Source organism: Miscanthus floridulus, chromosome 3 (assembly GCF_019320115.1).
Source record: "Miscanthus floridulus cultivar M001 chromosome 3, ASM1932011v1, whole genome shotgun sequence".
NCBI classification, from domain to species: Eukaryota; Viridiplantae; Streptophyta; class Magnoliopsida; order Poales; family Poaceae; genus Miscanthus; species Miscanthus floridulus.
Window position 1 is genome coordinate 12,375,207 of NC_089582.1, and position 23,708 is coordinate 12,398,914.

At 43.3% G+C, this 23,708-nt stretch overlaps 1 protein-coding gene, 1 long non-coding RNA gene and 1 pseudogene across 2 annotated transcripts; all 3 read right to left on the bottom strand.

Annotated features, from left to right (window-relative positions):
- Positions 1 to 7,474: 7,474 nt before the first annotated feature.
- LOC136543168 (uncharacterized) lies at positions 7,475 to 8,349 on the bottom strand (annotated as a pseudogene).
- A 1,531-nt stretch (positions 8,350 to 9,880) lies between these two features.
- Positions 9,881 to 11,771, bottom strand: LOC136544987 (uncharacterized). The gene is made up of 2 exons (XR_010780885.1): positions 11,299 to 11,771; positions 9,881 to 10,369 (listed from the first exon to the last, which is right to left on the bottom strand). It is a non-coding gene; the product is annotated as an uncharacterized lncRNA (long non-coding RNA).
- A 5,004-nt stretch (positions 11,772 to 16,775) lies between these two features.
- On the bottom strand, positions 16,776 to 19,940 carry LOC136543170 (putative disease resistance protein RGA1). The gene is made up of 4 exons (XM_066535701.1): positions 18,422 to 19,940; positions 18,231 to 18,300; positions 17,124 to 17,223; positions 16,776 to 16,991 (listed from the first exon to the last, which is right to left on the bottom strand). Exons 1-4 carry the CDS (start codon positions 19,938 to 19,940, stop codon positions 16,776 to 16,778), a joined length of 1,905 nt encoding a protein of 634 aa, XP_066391798.1.
- Between the last annotated feature and the right edge of the window lie 3,768 nt (positions 19,941 to 23,708).

Sequence of the window (23,708 nt, forward strand, 5' to 3'; positions counted from 1 at the left end):
AGGGTCCGCGCTGGCGCCCCCACCGGCCGTCGAAGAGGATCTCGCACCTCCCTTCCTCCCTCCCTCTGCCGCGAGGGGATCTCGCGGCGGTGCCCCAAGATGGCCTACACAACAGCGAGCGATGCCTACATCCATCGGTGGTCCCTGTACAGAGGAAGAAGAAAGAGGGAGAAGAAAGAGACAATGACGAGCGGGTCTTGTCTGTCATTCTCTACCGGAATAGATTTTAGGGCTCAAATTTGGTTGCTGCTGCTGGAGTAGAAGCAGAAAATTGAGCCAATAAAAGTAGGGGCAGTACCCAAATCAGATTTGGGGCCCTGATTTGGGTGCCCCCTGCTAGAGATGCTCTAATGAACTCAGGTGGCCGAAGTGGATGGCTATCATGCCAAATTTCAGAGCATAACTAAATGATAGTTAAAATTGATCAAGATGCCAAATGTTGGATTATACCTACATCATCCATACTTTTTCACAAACCAACACACCCAATAAGTAGGGGCTACTCTAGCTCTTGCTCCTCTCTAGAAATAAATTATTATTACAGAGAACAATTGTGAATATTTTAGCTGAAGAACTTAAAACTTTCTAATAGTGTGCGGACCTCTCGTGCTGCAATTATACAAATAGAATGGTAATATAATGCATCAGGTCACATGATATAGCAAAATCTTAACAGAGGGTACAGTTAGTTAGCATTGTGCCCCCACTCGTTTTGCAGAAACAGGAATTGCAAAAGGATAGAATGACACATTAGGCATATAAAAGTAAACACGATCTATCAATGTTTTCCATGTCATCTGCCAATGAAGGGAATAAAACAGCCGTAAGATCATAAGAACCGGATTCATCCATTGTAGGGGAAGTGATACGTTTTGTTTGTTCTCTGGTCTTCAAGCTCTGCAGCCATGTAACTTGGTCTGTCTCAGCCGTCTTTAATTTCCACCTGTCATAATCAAGGAGACAATATGATGAGGGGAGAAAAGACTATTCTTCTATAACAAACAATGTAAATAGAATCAAGCTTCTTTTTATTTAAACAACGCAAAGCCCACATACATGCATTCACAAGTTATGCAAATAGTAGCAAGCAATAGTGGGACTGCTACACTGTCAGAAACAATTAGTAGTTTAAGGGTAACTGTCTAAGGTATAAATATAATCTAACCCATGAAAACATGACATATAGTAACACTCACAAGTGTCCTAACATAATTTTGTAACCATAATTTATACTGCAAACAAGTAGTAGACATACCAGGAAAAGAGCATGAGCCCACTTTCTCGTGACAGCAATCTATAATTAACCTCTCCCGTGGTTGGTCTAATCCCTCCCAACTTTGGGCAGCCTATAATAACTATGTCTCTTATGTTTCCATTTGGTCCACCAATTGATATAAGCTCAGGACAATTATAAAACTTCAATCTCTGAAGTGATCTGAGATTATTGTTCCACAGGTGCCTAGGAACAGACACTATGCGTTCACAGCAACAAATCTCCAGTGACTCAAGGGAGATGAGGTTCTCCAGGCAACTGGGAAACCAGGCAGAGAGATCCCCACAACTCCGTAACCTGAGCTTTTGGAGACACGATGGTAACATCATTCCACTTTGCCAGTTGATACTTGGACACGCTGAAATCTCCAAATCCTTCAGAAGTGGAAAACTTCCCAATCTATTAGTTGGCATGGACAGCAAGCCACAGCCCACAATAAAAATTTTCTCAATGGAAGGGAGATATAGGAGGTCATCTTTTAAGCTTCCTGCAGAACTTAATGGTTAGGTGAGTGAGGAATGGGAACTTTCCCATTCCGCTTCTGGCCTCGCCATGTAAAAGGTCAGTGGACATAGGTTCAGAATCTCTAATAATTGTCAGAGAATGACAACAAGTGATCTCAAGTTCCTGCAGTAACGAAGATTCCACATTTGTAGTTCGATGGATTCAAGAGCATAGTTTGATAAATGAAAGATGGTGAGGGAACTACAATCAATGTCGTATCCATTCCCAGGGTTTGCTAGATACAGTTTCTTTAGGGACGGGGCAAACAGGCGTTGTGACTTGATCTTGGGACAATAGGACACACTCAGTACTTCAAGGAAACATAAATCTACAAACCTCTCAGTCGGTACCGATTCTAAACTTTTGCAATAGAAAAAAAAAATATTTTCTTTGTTGGGCTACGCCCCTCACCTTTAGCACCCCTGCTGGCGAAAGGGTCCTTTCGCGTCCCTTTGAGTGCGAAAGGGAGTACTCGGTTGTCACGGGTGTCTCCGCACGACACGAAAACAGGCTACGGAGGCGAGGCTCGGGCGAAAGCACGGGGATGATTGAACGCTCGCATGAGGTAACCTTCTTTGGTGTTGCAAGAACTCTCCTTTTTGTCGTTATTGGAGAAGGCAGCTCGGGGGCCTGGCGGCTACAGCTGGCCGACGGGGCCACCAAGCTGCGGCAAGGGCGGTTGGAGCCCAAGGAAGGTGAAAAGGGAAAAGACCAGTGTCCTCGGCGAAAAGGAATATTCCCCCGGATCGGAGCAGTTGAGAGGATAGTTGTGTCCATGTAAATGCTACGAAAGTGTATAAATAGCGCCCCTACGGGGGTTGTAAGAGAAGGGAACCTTCAGCCTGTTCGGTTGGGGCTGAAACGATCGTATACGATCGTGGATTATTACTGCTGGCTGGTTTGGTGTGAGAGAAAAATACTGTTCTGGTTGGAAATTTACGATCGTTTACGACCAAGCGAACAGGGCGCTTAACTCCATATCGTGATACCAAGTCTTATTATCTGTGGTAACATTTCGTCAGTCTCTCCTTTCCGGTTTCCGTGCATGTTTGGGTGACAACCTGAGGTTCTAAGGCTTCGGCCAAGAACAACATTATTGATGATAGGCACAAAAGCTGGTTGTAGAAATTGTTCGAGGCTTGATAAGTTTTGGCAATGTGAAGTTTCTATATCAGTCAGGGACAAGAAGGTGTGATCAGTGCTGTCGAAACTGTGAATCTGCTGTGCGTTTTGTGGATGAAACCAGCATGGAAGAGATTCACCGTTATAGTATTGGATCTTAAATTGCCTTCTCTCACTACTGGACTCCTTGCGTTTGCCGAGTGCCCGAAACACTCGGCAAAATACATAAAACACTCGGCAAATTATTCGCCGAGTGTAACACTCGGCGAATAGCACTCGCCATAAATAGTTCCGGCAAAGCCAACTTTGCCGAGTGCCATTTATCGGGCACTCGGCAAATATTTTGCCGTGTGCAGTTTGGCTCTCGGCGAAAAAAAACGGTCATAACGGCAGACCCGCCGTTAACAGCGACTTCGCCGAGTGTCAAACGGCAAGGCACTCGGCAACTAATTTTTTTTTAAATATTTTTAGTTTTTAGAATTCCTTGTCACCGAGTGCTGCACTCGGCAAATTATAAACATATGCCGAGTGTCGCACTGGAAGACACTCGGCAAACATTTTTCAAACAGTATTTGGTTTTTTTTAAAAATAGCTTTTCGCCGAGTGTCTTGTTGATAACACTCGGCAAATTGTGTTTGCTTTGCCGAGTGTCTTGGTCATAACACTCGGCAAAGCCTCAGAAATCTGAATTTTTTTTTGTTTTTGCATTACATTTCACAGCACATATATATATCACAGCACAGATATGTTTCACAGCATAGATATATTACACAGCACATATATCACATATATATATCATCTCCACACACCACATATCACATACATCACAATAATCCACAATGGTACACAAATGTCATACCACAATACCAACATAAGGTTCGAGTTTAAAGTATCCACCACAAGTGCATTACAAGCATAAGTGCAACACAAGGAATAAGTTCAACACATGAAAAGAAGCAAATCACCAATTAGACCACGGCGACTGCTGCGGTGGGTCATGAGGTACATCGTTTGATGCCGCCGATTGACCCTGCACAAAGAATAGATAAGATTACTTGATAGCTGCAAAAGGAATTGTTGAGACATATATAGCTAGTAGCATTGCAATTCAAAAGGCAATACAACAAATACAACTGTGTGTGTGAATGTGTGAGTGTGTGTGTGCTGGTGTGCTGGTGTGTGTGTGTGTGCTGGTGTGTGTGTAGGTGCAATTTTGTTACCCGCCTTGGCAGACAAGTTCCACCCGTTATGTAACGCTGTCTCGTACGTTTCGTGTAGTCCAACGTATGAGGAAGACAGAGTAAACCATTTCTGGGTTGCAGTTTTCCTGCTACAGTGCTCGCGCTCCTACCGGCAAGCCAAAGCCAGGGCAGTGTAAACAACAGTGACTTGTACAACTAAACTAAACTAAATAACTAATCCTCAGATCCAACATGTGGTCTTCTGAAATCCTGCTTAACTATGGGTTATCTATTTATCTACTGTCAACCATGCTCCATGAGTCTGACACCTAACCATACCAACGCAGGCACAATCTTCCAATGCAAACAGAAACACCCCATGAACTATGGGCTTAGGGTCGTTTATTTGATGGTAAGTATGCCCTATTCAATTCTTTTAATAGTCACTTTGGATGTGGTTCATATATACCACTTGTGCTACGTTTCAGTCATAGCATGTGCTGCTTTACACCTGAGGCGATGTCAGCGTCAGTCTTTTTGACTGATTCATTTTTCCAACTCCGAGTGCCTCTTTTGCTCCTTCTAAAAAAATTTATATGAGTGCCATAGATTTTTCCCTACATTTTATTTCAATTTCTATGTATAGGCTTGCTCTTTTAGAATTGTGTTTTGCAAGGGTTCTGATTGCTGAGTGGTTTCAGTATGCACTCAGGTAGTCATGTGTCCCACGCTACTGCAGTGTGCAGAACAAGTATGGAGCTGGACTATTGGAGAGAAAAATACGGAGTTGAATATCAAAGCTGATCACATGCCATGCTATCTCCTAGTACAAAACTTGATGATCTTGCCACGACTCGTGTGGGAGTCCACTAGTCAAATCGGAGCCAACTATGCACTATCTTGTCTGCCATATGAATTGCACATCTCCAGTACTGTTCTTTATTCAGTTGGCAACAGCTTAGAGCCTCTGCGACACTCCTACAGGTTCAGAAATGCAGAATTGCTAGTTGCTCTCATTTCTCTATCTATTGCACGTAAAAAATAAATTGCTTCATATGCATAAGTTGCTCTCCTCTTAATCAAGTTTGGTGTTTTTTTGTATTTTCTGCTTCTGTCCAGTTGCACTGATGGAGTACAGTTTAACTGCTTCATATGCATAAATTGCTTCATTTGCATAAGTTTGATGTTTTCTGCCGGTCCCGACTCCATGTTGCTGCTAGCTGCTGCCGCCGCAAGTGTGTGCAATGTAAGCCGGGGGACCCTAAGCCCACCACGCCCGGTCGGCACGTCGGATCGCTGCTAAACTACGAGCCTTTCATGTCATCATGTGCTTTCGACTGGAACGCACAAACCAAGCAGAAAAGCTACTAGTAAAAGCCCGTGTTAATCCAGCGCATTACATTAAGAACCCATCCTTATCTGCCGGGGGGGGTGAAATGGAGTTGGAAAGGGATGGGGGGGGGGTGTGTGTGTGAGTGAGTGGACATGGGGATAGATGTACTCACAGGAGTGTCTTCAGGAGGACGAGGAGGAAGGAATAGCGCTTGTGGCAGAGGTTCACCCATCTTCGCGCCGAGATTTTGCATCCACTGAAACATCTGCTCCTGCCTCTGCCGATCAGCGTCAATCTTCGCCTCCAACGCTATTCTCTGCCTCCTCTCTTCTTCTAGCTCGGCCTACAAAATTTCACCCCAATGTTACAATGGAAATCAAAGGTATGTAAGAAACAATGAACGACGAATAAAAGAGTAATAACCTGCAAAGTCTGCATGGCGTGCTGTGTACTGGTCGGCCGTGGGCGTATGGGCGGCCTCTGGCCCGTGTCGCTTGCTCGGATCTGGGAGAGAGTGGGAGTAGTGGCCGTGTCGACAACGCTGTCGCCAAGCCAGTACCTGCCATGCTTCTTGCCTCCTCCCACCCTCATGACAAGGTCTCCTTCGAAATCCTGGGTGCTCGGATCGTACTCCGGCCCATGGACCGCCTTGGCCGCCGTTGTGTACTCGGTGAGATGGCTGTGGATGGAGTGATTGCTGTACGCCGAGGGGGGGTCCTCCGGGTTGAAGTCGACGGCGGACGTCGCCTTGCCCTTGTGGGACATAGCCCATGCCTTCACCTGGGAGCAAGGTGCGCCACCATGTGACGCCGACTGTGAAACAAACAGTAAGATCATTAGAAACTATGCAGAAGCAAGCGTTGGAATACATAAATGAAGTCACGTACCCATCTCTCCGCGTACTCGGCAAGGGTAAGGTTCCCCTGATGGTGTGGTGCACCTGTCATCATCAAACGCCGCTCCCGGCAAGTGGCGTGTGTCTCCGACCACTCCGGGGAGCACCACTTGTCCACCATCCTCCTCCAGCACTCGCCTTTACCGGCCACCCAATTTGGAGGCACCTACATGTCAACAAGCATTTGTCATATAAGAACACAGTAAGTGTACTTAATCTCAGGAAGAAACAGTATTTACCAGCATGTATTGCTCTTTGGTCAGCGTCAAGGTTCTTGCGAGGTCTTTGTCGATCTTCACTTCCTCGAAGACAGCTTTGTATTGTTGTACAGCCAAGACACGCGCCTCGTAGTGCATGTCCTTCACGAGCTTGTAGCAGGCTTTGTGAGCGTGCCTCTCGGCCCTCTCCTCGTATCCCTCGTCACATATGTAGAAATCCTGCATATAAACATTATGTATGTAGTCATTATTTCAAGGATGTGATAGGAATAAGATGTATTGAGCAAGATAGTGCGGGGAAGGCTTACCCACAGCTCTTTCACACCCCGCTGCGTCTTGTTGTCGAATTTCCTGCCTTCACGATCTCGTGCATCGGGGGCAGACGCGTAGTGCTCGAACGTGTAGGCCGGCTCCACCCCTCCTGCCCAGTCATGCATTCTGAAGTTCCTCTTCGTAACTCAGTCATATATCAACACCCCTTCCACCCAAGCACGGACCAGCTCATCAATTAGAGGCTCCATGAACACACCCATCTTACTCCCCGGGTGTCCAGGAATTATCAATGACAAGAATATATTCTGTCGTCGAAACACGACACCGGGGGGGGGGGGGGGAGATTGAGGGGGATAACGAAGATTGGCCAACAAGTGTATGGGGCAGCCATCAATCCATAAGGATTGAACCCATCTGTTGCCAGCGCAACACGTACATTACGAGCCTCAAGAGCTTTCTCACGATGAATCCCATCAAAGTGGGTCCATGCTTCACCATCAGATGGATGTACCATCTTCTCAGGACTGTATCGAGTGCCATTTTTATGCCACGTCATCTGTTTCGCGGTTTCCTCGGTTATGTATAGCCGTTGGATCCTCGGTAAGAATGGAAGGTACTGTAGGATCTTCACGGGGATCTCAAGCTGCCTCTTCTGACCATCACCAGACTCTACCTCTAGGTACCTAGAGGATTGACACTTTGGACAGTACTTTGCTTTCTCGTGTTCTTTCCTAAATAGGACGCACCCCTTCGGACAAGCATGTATCTGCTCATATGGCATCTTGAGTGCACGAAGGAGTTTCTACGACTCGTACATGCTCTTTGGCATAATGTGAGCTTCTGGAAGCAAGCTGCCAATAACTGCCAACGTAGCATCGTAACAATCTCGACTCATGCTAAACTGAGCCTTTAAGGCCATTACCTGTCCAATGGCATCCAATTGAGAAACCTTTGTGTGGCCGTGAAGGGGTTTCTGTGCCGAAGACAACATGTCATAATACGCCTTTGCGGTTGCCTCTGGCTCCTCCTCCCCACCTTCTTCACCTACGTGTGCTTCGTGAAAGTCATTTAGCCAGTCACCTACCCCGGCATCAGCATCAAAATCTTCGACGCATGCTCTCACGACCTCCTCTCTCATCCGATCGGCTTCACCGTGGTAGATCCACCAAGTATAATCTGCCGTGAATCCATTCTTGCAAAGATGAGTAGACATGACATCCTTTGGTTGCCGACGCCTGTTTGCACATCTACTGCACGGACACCAAATGGATGACGCTCCTGGAACTAGGGCAAATGCTCTATCTATGAAAGCCTCCGTCTTCTCAATCCATTCATCAGTCAAAGCACGCTGACTTGGGCGGCCCGTGTACATCCACTCACGGTCATCCATCCTCTGACATATATACCAACGAGACATTAACAATCAATTGCATGTACACGATGTTCCTACCATCTAATAGGTCAGGATAGGTCCTAATCCCACCCGAGGATGCGTAGCTGGGGTTAGTCTCCATGGTCTACTCCGATCCGAGACAGAATTTTGGTAGCACCTCCCCGCTGTTCTCCAAATACACGTCCCGGTAGGAAGATTGTGTATCCGGAGAACAACAGGGAGATGCTGTCGAAACTCTGCCTCGGAACGGAGTAGACCACGGAGACTAACCTCATCTACGCATCCTAGGGCTGTCCAAAAAACGTGAATAATTCGAAACAGATACGGTTATCGATATGCAAAGAGCTGCATATTTCCAACCGTATCTCTTTCTCCACATCTATAACAGGATTGACCTTGCGCATCTATCCTCATTGGATGGCACCAGTAGTGTGTCACCAACAACTAGCTCAAATGGAAAATCCACAGGATTTTATTTTAAGATAAACAACCACAACTGGATTCAGGTTCTTTGCCGAGTGCCTGAGGCACTCGGCAAAGGCCAAATTGCACTCGGCAAAGCCTTTGCCGAGTGCGGCACTCGGCAAAGAACACACGGCAAAAAATTGATCGGCAAATATCTCTTTGCCGAGTGTCTTTTATCGGGCACTCGGCAAAGGCTTTGCCGAGTGCCCCGGGGACACTCGGCAAAGAAAAGCGACCGTCACGGCGCCGGTCCCGTTGACGGTCACTTTGCCGAGTGCCAACCCTGCAGGCACTCGGCAACGATTTTTTATTTTTTTTAAAAAAAATTCTTTGCCGAGTGCCAACCCTGCAGGCACTCGGCAAAGATTTTTATTTTTTAAAAAAAAATTTCTTTGCCGAGTGCCAACCCTTCAGGCACTCGGCAAAGATTTTTTATTTTTTAAAAAAAAATTCTTTGCCGAGTGCCAACCCTTCGGACACTCGGCAAAGATTTTTTATTTTTATTTTTACAAAATTTCTTTGCCGAGTGCCAACCCTTCAGGCACTCGGCAAAGATTTTTTTTATTTTTTTTTAAAATTTCTTTGCCGAGTGCCCTCTGGCCGGCACTCGGCAAAGTTTGAATTTTTTTTTAAAAAAAATTAATTTTTTTTAAAAAATTATATGCATTTTTATGTCATATAAATTGTACTGTTGGGAGTAGCTTATGATCTGCATTTTTTAAAACCACAAACCTAACATGCTGCTCTAAACATACTAGAAACTTTTGCACGCTTCGCGGCACCCTACCAATCAGATTGTGAACGCCCATAATTTTTTTGTCATCGTAAATGAATCCAGCTATAACAATCCTGGCAACATTCTTTAAAAGATAAATTTCGGTATCATTATTCCTAAACATTTATATCAACTACTTTAAGCATTGAATCCCAAAGATTACTGGGAAATATTGATTCCCAAAGATTACTGGGAAATATTGATTATTTAGCTGGTGCTGGGTAAATTAACCAAACAAACAAACAAATTGACTACTGGAATGTATCTCCTCTTTGGCAACTAACCAAACAAATTGTATGTCCACAATACACTTGATAAATGTAAACAATTGGTGCAGATCCAATCATCCAATTGTTGTTAACTGGATGGATAGACAACCAGACGTGCAATAAATAAACACATACAGATCATATTAAAACAGACTTCATATGATAGACAACCAGCTCAGAATTTCTAGTCATGGCAATGTTTATGTCATCCATCCACTGGGCCTAACTTGAGGTACAAAATTACTGTTTTTGAAGTCGGACAAAGTGTAGACAATCATTTTGAGAAGTCTATAACTCCTCCTAATTGACTCAATCTAAAATATGAAATATGAGTATATAACTCTTTGGAAGCATAAGCAAATTAACTACAATTCTCTAATACATTGTATCACGATATTCAGAATGTAAGAGCCCAAATAATCGATCTTATCTATACTGTACAGTTTCTGCAGAGCCAACAAAACTTGTATATTAGCAAATAACCTGTTTCCAGTAGTGATTGCACGATCTACGTTTAGTTGCTTTTCTTGCACATTCTCTGTCTGGCACTACCCCAACACCTGCATCATAGTGCCTGACTAGTGATCAGACTGAGATCAATAGGTCATGTCTGTTTGATGCTGTGTAAAGTAACCAGCTGCTGTCGAGAAGTCTCATTGCCTGAAATCCTAAAAAATAAGAACAATCATAAATAATATGATGCTATAACAGGAACAGGTATGAGATTTACGAGGAATAAAATTATGAATTGACCAGTTCAAGGCTTGTCAGCAATCTGCATCTTGTTGGCCGAGTCACGGCAAAAGAAAATCACGCCCTAACCAGCAGGCATTGCTGATGAATTGACATAGTTAGGGTAGTAATCTGTTGGGTGCTTGAGGGTAAAACTAGAAACCAATTTTTTAATCAAGATTGACGAATAGCAGCAATAGAAATCGCAAGATCAGCTAGCAAATTGGTATAGGTCATAGATGCATGCAGCCCAGGTGTGCAGAGACTCGCACACAGGCACCGAGGAATTTTCATCAAGATCTACTCAAAATAAGAATCAGTAAATCACTTGGAAGATAAAAAAAGGTACGGATCATCTATAACACGAATTGGACCAGCAGAAGCTGCTCGTCTGCCCGAATATGCACTCGAGTCGTCGCACATTATATGGATTAAGCAAATCATATGTCAAGACCACCATGAACTAATTGTCATTGTTGTCTGCATTCATGGGACAATGCTAGAAGGAAAATCGAAATACGTTTACAGTGAAGCAATAGTACTCACATATATAATATATTCTAAAGGAATAATCTGTGCTAATCCGATGGGAGTGGCCTCCAGGTTGAACGAGTACCATAATATAGTTACCAGAACGTGTACAGTTGGTTATGATAATTAGAGAATGTCTTCAGTAATTACGAGAAACTATTTACGATAATTAGAGATCGAATGCCTTCAGTAATTTACCATAACTTGTGGGAGCTAATAATATTTACGAGATTTTATATTATGAACTTTCCTACGATATTTGCGAGATCTATATGTCAGAAAGGAAACCAGAGATTTAGAATCAATTATCACTAGAAAGAAAAGAGAGAATCACCAAATCCGTGCCTCCTCGTGGACGAGGCCTGCCCAGGTCCTACATCCACCATGGCAGAAGGCCGCCCGGGCTGTCCATAGGGACAGCGCCCCCTACCATGCTTGGAGGTGGCCATCAACGCCACGACGGGGAGCTCCGGACTGGCCGCCCCCTCCATGGATTCGTCGTGGACCAGCCCTCGCCCAGATCTGCCATGGGAAGAGGGCTGCTGAGGGTACCGGAGGGAGGGCGCGCCACAGGGCCGTCGGCGGGGTCGACGCCGCAGTGAGGGCACGCCACAGGGCCGCCGGCGAGGTCGACGCGGTGGAGGTCTCTATCGGTCACGCGGTGCAGGTCGACGCCGCAGGGAGCGCGCTGGAGGAGCGCGCCACTGTCGCTCAGTGCTGGCGGCGAACGCGAGCAGGGCCGGCCATGGCCTAGCGGGCTGCGCGTCGGAGCTGCGCCGGGCCGCCGTGTGCCGAGCCTCGCTGCGACGCCAGTGAAGGGAGTGCATGTGCGCGGTGTGTGCGGGCCAGTTGGGCCGGCAGGTTAAATCACCCCTTTGCCGAGTGCCTCCGATCTGCCACTCGGCAAAGGTTTTTTTAAATTTTTTTTAATTCTTTGTCGAGTGTCCCAGATCTGACACTTGGTAAAGATTTTTTTTTAAAAAAGACTTTGCCGAGTGCCCCTGGCACTGCACTCGGCAAAGATTTAATTTTTTCAAAAAAATTCTTTGCCGAGTGCTCCTGTGAAGGCACTCGGCAAAGAGGAATTTTTTTTAAAAAAATCAAAACCTTCTTTGCCAAGTGCCTTATTGTTGGCACTCGGCAAAGACCCCCTTTGCCGAGTGCCATGCCCCGGCACTCGGCAAAGTTTTTTTATTTTTTTTGTTTTTGGCCTCCAAATTTTTTGTGCAGCCCTTTTAAAGCACCCGGAACTCCTAGTTAGAATTTGGGAATTTTTTATATCTTTTTTATATATTTAATTACTTTATTTCGTTTACTTGAATTTTTTCAAAAAATATAAATTTGAACTGCATGTGGTACGAATAATGGAATTTAATGATTCAAAAAATGATAGTCATGTTACTAGGTGTAGTGTGAGGCCGTATCCAGGAACATACCCGAAATTTCAGACATCTTGTTCACAAAACATGACCGCGAACTTGCGTGCGAAGTGTTTTTAAATTCTATAAAAAGCAAAAGAAGTCCAAAAATTATGAAACTTGTTGAGATGTCGTGATATCATATGTGGAGCCTATGATAAAAATTTCAGAAGATTTCGTGCACGTTGTCACGTACGATGCTTACAAACCAGGACATCTCTACACGTGATATCTGATATCACATGTGGAGATGTCCTGGTTTGTAAGCATCGTACGTGACAACGTGCACGAAATCTTCTGAAATTTTTATCATAGCCTCCACATATGATATCACGACATCTCAACACGTTTCATGATTTTCGGACTTCGTTTGCTTTTTATAGAATTTATAAACACTTCACACGCAATTTCGCGGACATGTTTCGTGAACGAGATGTCCGAAATTTTGGGTCCGTTCCTGGATACGGCCTCTCATAACACTCACTAACATGACTATCAATTTTCAAATCATTAAACTCCATTATTCGTACCACGTGCAGTTCAAATTTCTAATTTCCGGAAAAATTCAAGTAAACGAAATAAAGTAACTAAATATAACAAAAAGCCACAAAAAATCCCCAAATTGTAACTAGGAGTTCCTGGTGCTTTAAAAAGGCTGCACAAAAAAATTGGAGGCCAAAAACAAAAAAAACAAAAAAACTTTGCCGAGTGCCGGGGCATGGCACTCGGCAAAGAATGTTTTAATTTTTTTTTTAAATTTCCTCTTTGCCGAGTGCATATACAGGAGCACTCGGCAAAGAAATAATAAAAAAAATTAAATCTTTGCCGAGTGCCGTCCAGGGAGCACTCGGCAAAGTATTTTAAAAATAAAAAATTTTTCTTTGCCGAGCGCCAGATCTGAGACGCTCGGCAAAGAATTTAAAAAAATAAATAAATCTTTGCCGAGTGCCAGATCTGGGGCACTCGGCAAAGAAATTAAAAACAAAAAAAAACAAATCTTTGCCGAGTGCCTAACCGTAGGCGCTCGGCAAAGAAGGCCGTGGCAGGGCGCCGTTTCACGGGTAGCCTATGCCGAGTGTAGAGATTTTGCCGAGAGTCTGGCACTCGGCAAAGAAGTCCTTTGCCGAGTGCCTGTGTTTGCCGAGTGCCCGACACTCGGCAAAGAAATCTTTGCCGAGTGCAGCGCTCGGCAAAGAAGATCTTTGCCGAGTGTCCGATTTTTGACACTCGGCAAAGAAATTTACACTCGGCAAAGTCTCTGTTTCCAGTAGTGAACACACACTAAATGGCCAAGAGAACAGCTGCTAGTCCACCAAGCGTACTTCAATGATGACTTCAGGGCCTCCTACTTAGTGGCGTCCAGCTAGCAGGTTCGTTGTCATTAGCTTAATCAGATTAATAGTAGTTTAGCTAAATTTCCCTCCTCTTTTTTTTTTTTTTTTGCAATACAAATCACCCTTGCTGACATAAGGTAGCAAAAGATAATTTGTCTGAGATAAAAATTGATCTTCTCCATAGTAGCACACCAAAAAACATTTGTAGACAGGAAGCATGAGAAATCCTGTACCCAATACTCACTTAATTTCTGTACATATGTATCAGCCTGACAAAATGGTAAATCGACCTAAGAGCACAATTGACAAAATGGTAATTTTTTTTGCACAATTGAAGTAACGTAACAACCTAAGAGCAGCACCATTGACAAATGAATCCGGGCATTGCTTTGCATGCTCGGACATTGACGAATGAATCATGGTTGAACATCGACATCAGGAGACGCATAAAAATTCATGTGCTGCCATGACATTTATCTCACAATACCAAATCCACTCGACGTACACAGAAATTTCGGCGGCAGGAAAGGCACCTCCCATAATTTTCAAAACGATATTTACAAATCAACTGTAGATTAAACTTTAAGCAATCAGACTTCAAAAGGCAAATCTGACTCAAAAAAGGATATCAAGGACAGTAGGAACATAATCAGACTAATAATCACAAATCATGACAACCTGCTAACACCAATTCAAGCATTCATCAGCCATCAACTCTAATTTATAAACTATCTCCATCCTCAAATGAACAGCTATTTTTGAAATCACTCTGAAATAGGCAAGAGTAACTTGAAACTACGAATTGCAGGTAATAAGAAGGGAATTATGTCAGGGAATTCATTGCTTGTGCGGTAAGGGATTCCTAAGGAACTTAACCAAACATGGAAGTAGAAGGCATACACCAACAGAGTAATCAACTTTGGGTAGCAGAAGTCTAGCTATTTCCTTCCCAACTTTGGGATCCTGACAACCTAGCAAGCGATAGATAATATATGAACGAAGGGGATACACCAATCCAGGGGGCCAGGGCGAGAAACATGGGTAACATTGTAACAAAACATCTCTAGAAGACGATCGAGAAGAGTTTACGAAATTGGCGGGTGACAAATACCGAGCACAACATCGTCATGCTGTTCCGGTCGCGTGGCTTCTGCTCGCGATCTACGGTGACTGATGGTGTCTAAGCAGGACAATATGAGAAGCATTGAGAATACAATGGGGCTTACCGGAGAATGGGGGAAGCGGTGGGATCCTGCGGTGGGCTCCTGCGGCGATGGCGAAGTCTCCGCCGATTCTCTCCACAACCCTAGGGCGGTTTCGTGGGCGTGCTCGCGGCGGGGACAGGGGCGTGGGCCAGCCGGTGGCTGTGGCAGACCGGCCGGGCGGGGGGGAGGTCGATGGCGGAGGCAGGCGGAGTGGGGAGGGAGGGGGACGCGGAGGGAGGGGGACGCGGAGTGGGGAGGGAGGGGGCGGCGGAGGGGTTGCGGTGGAGGGTGTGCGGTCGGCTGCGCGTGGGGAGGGAGCTCGACGGCGGCGGGCGTGGGGAGCACGATGGAGTGGGGAGGGAGGAGGGCGTGGGGGGGGGGGGAGCTCGACGGCGGCACGAGGGGAGGGAGGTCGACGGCGGCGCGTGCGCAGGGATAGAATGGAGAAATGGCCAGAGCCGGCCAGCGGCCTAGCTTTTTTGCGGCCTGTTTGCCGAGTGTCGGCCCGATACGACACTCGGCAACGTTTTTTTTTAAAAAAAATCCCATTAGTTTGCCGAGTGTCGGCCGATGGCGCACTCGGTAAACTACTTAAAAAAACCTAAACGCCTAGTTGCCGAGTGCCGTGACGATTGGGCACTCGGCAAACATTTTAAAAAAAAAAGTGCCCTCCTGTTTTCCCTATTTTAAAAAATCCCTGTTCTCCCTTAACAAGAAATTTTAAAAAAAGTTTATTACATTTTTGCCGAGTGCCACCTATGCAGCACTCGGCAAACTTATTTCTATATTTCATGCTGCCCTTTTCTTTCCTCTACTTAATTACTTTCCTCTATTTCATGTTTCACTAACTTCATGAAATGAACTTGCATTACACTTTGTTAGGTGCACTCACAAATGTATATTTCAAGCTTGTACAAAAATTGGACTATTATTTCATGTGTTTGTATATCACGCGTCTAAAATTCAATAATTGCGACGAAAGAATTAAAATTACGAAATGGCTCTGAAAAATTGCCAAAAATTCACAAGAGGCGATATTTGTTCTCTATTGTATATACAAAAAATTTTGAAGTGAAACTCCAAATCGACATTCAAATTATCTCCTCATCTTACCGGATCTCTCTCAAATCTCACAAAACTTCTCCGCAGATGATCCGATTTGTAAGCAGCGTACGTGTCAACTTTGCCGAAACACTCTCAATTTTTTACCATAGCCTCCACGTATGATATCATGACAACTCGACGAATTTCGTGATTTTCAGACTTCGTTTGCTTTTTATAGAATTTTCAGACTTTTCCGCCACGCGTTACTGCTCATGTTTCGCGAACACAATGTTCGAAATTTCTGGTCTGGCCCTGGATACGGTCTCAAAACAGACTCAGTGACAAGAATATCATTTTTATTCACTTTTTTGGATATTCGAAGCACTTGCAGTTCAAAACAAAAAAATTACCGAAAATTCATTTGACTAAAATAAATTGACGAAATATAGTAAAATAACTTAGAAATGTACAAAACTTCAACACAGAGCAACAGGTATTGTAAGACAACAGTACAAAAAGTTTGGGGGGCAAAATAAAAAAAATGTTTGCCGAGTGTCATATGCTGACACTCGGCATATATCAGGATTTGCCGAGTGTTGTATTTTGACACTCGGCATATAGGTTGGTTTGCCGTGTGTTAACGGGTGACACTCGGCAAAATGATAACGGAGGTCGACGGTGTTACCCCGGACATGAAGTTGCCGTGTGTCTGTTGTTTGCCGAGTGTCAGCACTCGGCGTAAACTGTTGTGCCGTGAGTTTTGTTTTTGCCGAGTGTTGTCTTTGGGACACTCGGCAAATATCATGTTTGCTAAGTGCCCGAAATCTTGCCCACGGCAAAGGTGGGGACACTCGGCAAATTAGGTGTTTCCGGTAGTGTCTGCCCATCTTTAGTTGAACATTCACTAATATCCACTGAGTGTATATGATGAAATTGATATTTCACTGATTCAAATTTCTGCAGATTGATCAGCATACGAAAGCCACTAGGAATGTCATCAATCTCCCATTTCTTAGCATAAAATATCTGCATATTGTAGAGGCAACAGAATGCTGCAGGAAGGCTCTTGCAAAGGCAAGGGTCCAGGATTTTAAGGTACCGAAGATGCTTCATATTGATACTACCTGGCAACCCCCACTTAGAGATAGAGGAACAGACCATGACACACATGCACAAAAGTTCAGCACACCATTTCTCCATCACAGTATTGCCAGTTTTACTCTTCAAAGAGAGGTCGCACAGTAGGGTGCGCAGCTTTCTATGCTTGCACAGATTCAATAAGTCAGAACACTTAACATCCCCGTCTTTGAGCAGGAAAAAGTCTACTCCACCCTCTCAACTATGGGAGTTGGTCTACATAACCCCCTCAACTATGAAACGGTCTGATTTACCCCTTGAACTTTCCAAAACCGTCTATTCTACCCCCCAGGCGGTTTTTGACGGCGGTTTTGCTACAGTAACAGGGGTTTTTGCTACAGTGTCGGCGGGTTTGCTATAGTGGCGGGGGTTTTGTCTTTTTTCTTATTTCCGCTGAATCTTTGAAAAATCATAGTAAATCATAGAAAAATCATAAAATGGAAAATCTAATTTTGTTGGACTCCACATGAGTAGATCTACACAGTGAACATATAATACGGTATGCTTTAGTACAAATTTTTTTTGTAGCTTTAGATTAATTGGAAAATCCAATTTTGTCTGTAATTAATTAGAATTTATCTATAACTAAGTTATACATAGTCCAATGAGTATAAAATTTTTACTATAGTTCAAGCATATAATAATTAGCGTACCATAAAAATTTCACCACAATTGGACCATAGAAGCTGCAGCTATGAATTATTCCAATTAATTACGGACAAAATTAGATTTTTCAATTAATCTAAGGCTACAGTAAAAATTTTGTACTAAAGCATACCGTATTATATATTCACTATATAGATCTACTCATGTGGAGTCCAACAAAATTAGATTTTTTATTTTATGATTTTTCTATAATTTACTGTGATTTTTCAAAGATTCACCGAAAATAAAAAAAGGAAATTCAAACCCACTATTACTGTAGCAAACCCACCGTTACTGTAGCAAAACCGCTGTTAAAAACCGCCCGGGGGTAAAATAGACGGTTTTGGAAAGTTCAGGGGGTAAAACAGACGGTTTTGGAAAGTTCAGGGGGTAAAATAAACGGTTTCATAGTTGAGGGGGTGAAGTAGACCAAGTATGAAAGGTTGGGAGGTTAAGTAGACTTTTTCCTCTTTGAGCACCAACGACAGATGGCGGACATTCCGAGGTATCTTTGGAAGATCCTTAGTGTCTTTTATTACGAAGCACTCATCCTTTGAAACCAGTTGTGCCATGTCATGTATCAAATCATGTATTACATATTTGTCCTGAAGCTGTGGATGTTTCTGAAAAAAATGACAGATGTGCAAGTTCTTCAAAGTACTGACCTCCAGTATGTTGAAGTGGAATGTTAGGTTGATGTTCCACTAAGCCTTCTGCCGCCCAGATTTCAACTAATTCTTCCTTTCCAAATTTGTAATCTTTTGGGTACACAGCACAGAACGAGAAGCATTTCTTTAAATGAAATGGTAAATAGATGTAGCTCAACCGAAGAGCTGGCAAAACGTCGGTCTCCTCTTGTATAAACTTCCACAGCTGACTCTTAAGAACCCTATCCCAGTGTGCTAGGTCAAGGCACATTCCTAACAGCCGTCCAAGAGTTTTTGCGGCTAAAGGAGAGCCTCTCAACTTTGGGAGTATTTCCTTACCAATCTGTTCTAACTCAGGATCATTGTTGGAGCTATCAGATCCAAACACACAAAGTTTAAAGAACTTCCAAAAGATACCTGTGTTCAAACCCTCTAAGGGAAAGGGTTCCATCGTACGCACTACATCAGCAACCTTCAGAGTCCTAGTGGTGACAAGCATCATGCTTCCTTGACATAAACTTTTGAAAGGTGCACAGAAGCGCTTCCAGTCCTGCTCATTTACATCCCACATGTCATCAAGGACAATTAAGAATCTTTTCTTGTTCACGCTATTTGCAAGAGCAAGCTGAAGAGAATTCAAATTACCATTTTCTAGCACTTCCCCATAAGTTTGTTCTATGGCTTCTTTAGTTAACCTCTTGACATCAAAATCATCCGATACACAAATCCAAATTATCAGGTCAAAGTGACCTTTCACTTTTGAATTGTTGCAAATATCTTGAGCCAAGGTCGTTTTTCCGACACCCCCAATTCCAACAATTGGCAAAACTGCTGCAATACTCATTTTTGTTGCTTCAGTACTGTCAACGGTAGCACAGACTTGGTACTTGCTTGCTGATGAACAAACTCCATTTCTTTTCCTCTTGCGTCTAGAAGGACCTGTGTTATTATCTGTTGGTACACCAAGCATTCTTATCAGCTTCTCCCTTTCGTTATCACGACCAAAAATCTCTGGCTCAATGGGGAAAGTCGTGGTCTCAGGCCTGAATGATTTGTCAAACCGTGGAACTGCTTGAAGCAAGCCCATTTTCTCAAGCTGTCTAGAAAGATGATTGAGCCTCTTCTGAATATCAGTCACCTTGTTGAAGCTACCCCGAGTGACACTATGAAAGAAATCAATGATAGGTTCCACTATGATCGCATTGCCCTCTACTGAAACCTTTTTCTCATACCATCTGAACTCATCTAGAAGATCTTCCGCATCATACACTGCATCTTTGAGTTTTGAAAGGAGGTCAGCTATACAATGATCATGGATCTTCCACTCTGCACGGTCAATGAGGTTGTACATTGCTGATAGAGTATCACTAAGGCATTGAAGATCACTCTGCAACTGCCGTACGTCTCCTTGAAGTTTTTCCTTCTGCGTTTCTTTGCACTGGGGTTTCAGAGATGAAATGGCCGATGTAATCCACTGGAACAAATTGGCGCACTCATTGAGGCCGCTAATGACTCCAATGGTCTTCGGTACGTTGATTATGTTCATACTGGCTTGACTCTGGAGATTTTTGTTTCATCCACTGTCCTGGACAAACAGTGGATGTATTAAGCATTAGAGAAGTATATCTTGTGGTCAGATTATAATGTTAGTAAATGGTATAAAAATGATAAGGTAACACGACAAGTATTTGTCAAATTCTTTTATCCTAGAAAAAGGAAATTATGTCCTGAACCTTATTTAGTCATCGCCAAATCAGGAAAGGATAATGAATATGACAAACGGAGTTTCGACGTGGCAGTGCAAATGTTAATACAGAGAATACTTGGCGAAGTAGTTGTGCACATTAACAGAAAACACAGTACAACAACTGTAAACAGGTAACATATACAAAACGATGGGATGTATGATTGATGTTTGGTGATATCTTGTTTGATTACCTTTTGTGTGCCTGATGTCAATCAAGTGCTGGCTGCAAACTGTGTTGGAGATGAGTAGCAGACCTGATTGAGGATGACTTGTTAGCAGGAGCGAGCACACGCCCACCTGTAGGTGGTTTGTTGGGAGAACAGTCAGATATAGCTAGTAAAGAGGAAAAGCAAAGTAAAAAGGCTGAACCGAAAGAGTTGTCGGCTTACAGGCTCGGTTGCGGCGATGGACATGTTACTTCAATGGTCTTGCTACAACATTCCCTGTGAGCTTCCAAGCATCTGATGCTTACAAAAAGTATAAGCCGAAAGAAGAGGAAAACAGGAAAACAGAGAGAGGTTTCCCCTGTATCCTTTCCACTCATTTAATTTATGTAAAGCTTCCTGGAAGTGCCACACCTTTGCGGCCTTCCTGTGTATCATTTCCACTCAATTAATTTAATTTCAGGCTACAGAAATTACCACCTTGCCGAGCCAAGTCGCAAGCATTGGATCCGAAACCCAGAGAAATGATGCGGAAGCAGAACCCATTACTCATCAATCAATCAAAGGGGATAACCAAATCTGCGCCCGATTCGCAAATTTTTAGATTAAGGAACAAATGTATTCCGGTCTCTCACATTCACAATCGAATGGGTACAACCAAACTGAACCAATACAAAACCATGGTCTAAGACCAAATACTGCTAAGCAGACTCACCCCAACTCCAGACTACTGATAATCAAACAACCCTTGCATTGTCTAAACACAACCCAAAGGATGCAGCCAAACCATAGACCGGTAAACAACTAAACCCTAACTCCAAACTGTAGCTAAACCGGCAACACTCGTAGTGTCCAATCACTGGCACTCAGGATACAGCAAAAAGAAGCTAGTTCTCTAAACTCTTGTGTTGCTTCCACACAGAACTTCTGAAGATTTCCAGCCATCATTTCCAACTTCATGCATCCAAACTTCATAACTTTCCTTTCTTCCTTTTTTGATAGCTATGACCTTCCAGTACATCTCCCTAAGGATTACTGTTCTATTCTCTTTTGATTCCTCCACCCACTGGATCCAAAAAATTGCAGTGATAAGCCTTCTAGACGCCTGCAGCCCTCCTTCAACTTTCTTCCCTCTTCCTCTTTAGACAACATGGACCATTGCCTGATCCAAAAAGTCCCCCTGAAAAGTACCTACAAGCAAGAATTAGTAACTCGATTTTAGAATACTGCCTCATTTCTATTCAACCATAATACCCAACACATGGCTGCAATCCCCACTATTATTTGATTTCTTAGTCTAGGAGCAAATCTCCTTATCCAAGATCCGAACATGTGAGTATTGCTCTTAGGTGGTTGAAAGTTAAAGGTGATGAACAATGTATTCCAAACCGATCTAGCTATTCGGCAATCAAAGAAAAGATGTTGGATATTTTCTTCTAACCCACAGAAGCTACACTTAGTATCTCCTTTCCATCTTCTCTTAATCAAGTTATCCTTTGTTAAAATCACCCCTTTCTTTAAGTACCAAAGGAAAACTTTAATTTTCAAAGGTAATTTTGCTTTCCAGAACACATTATTCTCTAAAATCCTCTCTCTTTTCATTAATTCCCTATATAGTGACTGTGTAGAGAAAACTCCATTCTGTTTTATTTGCCAAATGAAGCTGTCCTTATCATTATTTAGGCTTACCACAAGAACTAAAGAGACTAGCTTTAGCCACTCATTTAGTCTGTCACCCACTAATCCCTGCCTAAATGAGACATTCAGCGGCGTTGAATTTAAAACACTAGCTACTGATACCCCTCTTTTCCTTACAAGTCTGTACAGTTCTGGAAACCTTCGCCTTAATGGTTGTTGATCAATCCACACGTCCTCCCAAAATCTTGTTTGTTGACCATTGTTAACTTTGAACTTGCCATGTTGTAACAACAAATCTTTTACCCCCATCAGCCCAGACCAAAAATGAGAGTCCCCTGGACGTTTTTCTAACTGTGAAAGACACTTGTTCTTCACATACTTCCTTTTAAGCACATCTTGCCACCGACCCTCCTCATTAAAAAGCTTGAATAACCATTTACTAAGTAAGCAATGATTCTGAGTTTCCAAATCTAAAATCTCCATTCCCCCCATACATCTCAGTTTACACAGGATACTCCATTTAGCCAGCCTGTATTTCCTTTTGTGTTCATCACATTGCCAAAAAAAACCTGGATCTGTAATAATCCAGCCTTTTCCTTACCCCTTTTGGGATGGCAAAGAATGACATCATGAACATCGGCAGGCTTGACAAAACTGAGTTGATCAACACTAGTCTGCCTCCTGAAGAAAGAAGCTTCCCTTTCCAACTACTTAGCTTTTTCTGAAAGCGCTCTTCAATTGAGCACCAGTATTTATTTGAAAGCTTTCGATAATGCATTGGGATTCCTAAGTATCTAAAGGGAAAGCTTCCCTCTACACAACCAAAAATTCTCTTATATTCCAAACCATGGTTATTAGCCGCTCCAAAACAAAACAACTCACTCTTATGGAAATTGATTTTTAAGCCCGACAATTTTTCAAAAGCTACCAGCACCAGTTTTAAATTTTTGGCCTCATCCAAATCATCTTCCATAAACAGTACCGTATCATCAGCGTACTATAAAATGGAAAGCCCATCATCGACTAGATTTGGTACCAACCCCCTAAATTGTCCGTAGTTTTTTGCTCTCGACACTAGGATAGCCAACATGTCTGCTACCAGATTAAAAAGGATAGGTGAGAGGGGATCTCCCTGCCTAAGTCCTTTTCTAGTCTGAAAGTTATGGCCTATTTCCTCATTCACTTTAACCCCCACATTTCCTCGACTCACTACCTCTTCAATCCATTTACACCACATTGGCGAGAAACCCTTCATCCTAAGAGCCTGCTGTACAAATACCCAATTAACTTTATCATAGGCTTTTTCAAAATCCAATTTCAGAACTACCCCACTCATTTTCTTCCTATGCAGCTCATGAATAGTTTCATGGAGTATTACTACTCCTTCTAGGATGTTCCTTCCTGTCATGAATGCAGTTTGCGATTGTCTCACTACTTTATCAGCCACCGCCACTAGCCTGTTAGCCAAGACCTTAGTAAAGATCTTGAGGCTTACATTGAGCATGCAAATCGGCATGTATTGCTGAACTTGTTTGACTTCTTTTTGTTTCGGTATAAGAGTGATTGTCCCAAAATTAAGGTTAAAAAGAGGTAATTTACCAGCATGGAACTCTCTAAACATGGCCATTAAGTCATCTTTTATGAGAGACCAGAATATCTGGTAAAATTCCACCGGAAACCCATCAGGACCTGATGCCTTATTATGATTCATTTGAAAAATAGCTTCTCTTACTTCTTTCTCTATGAACATTTCAGTGAGCAGCTT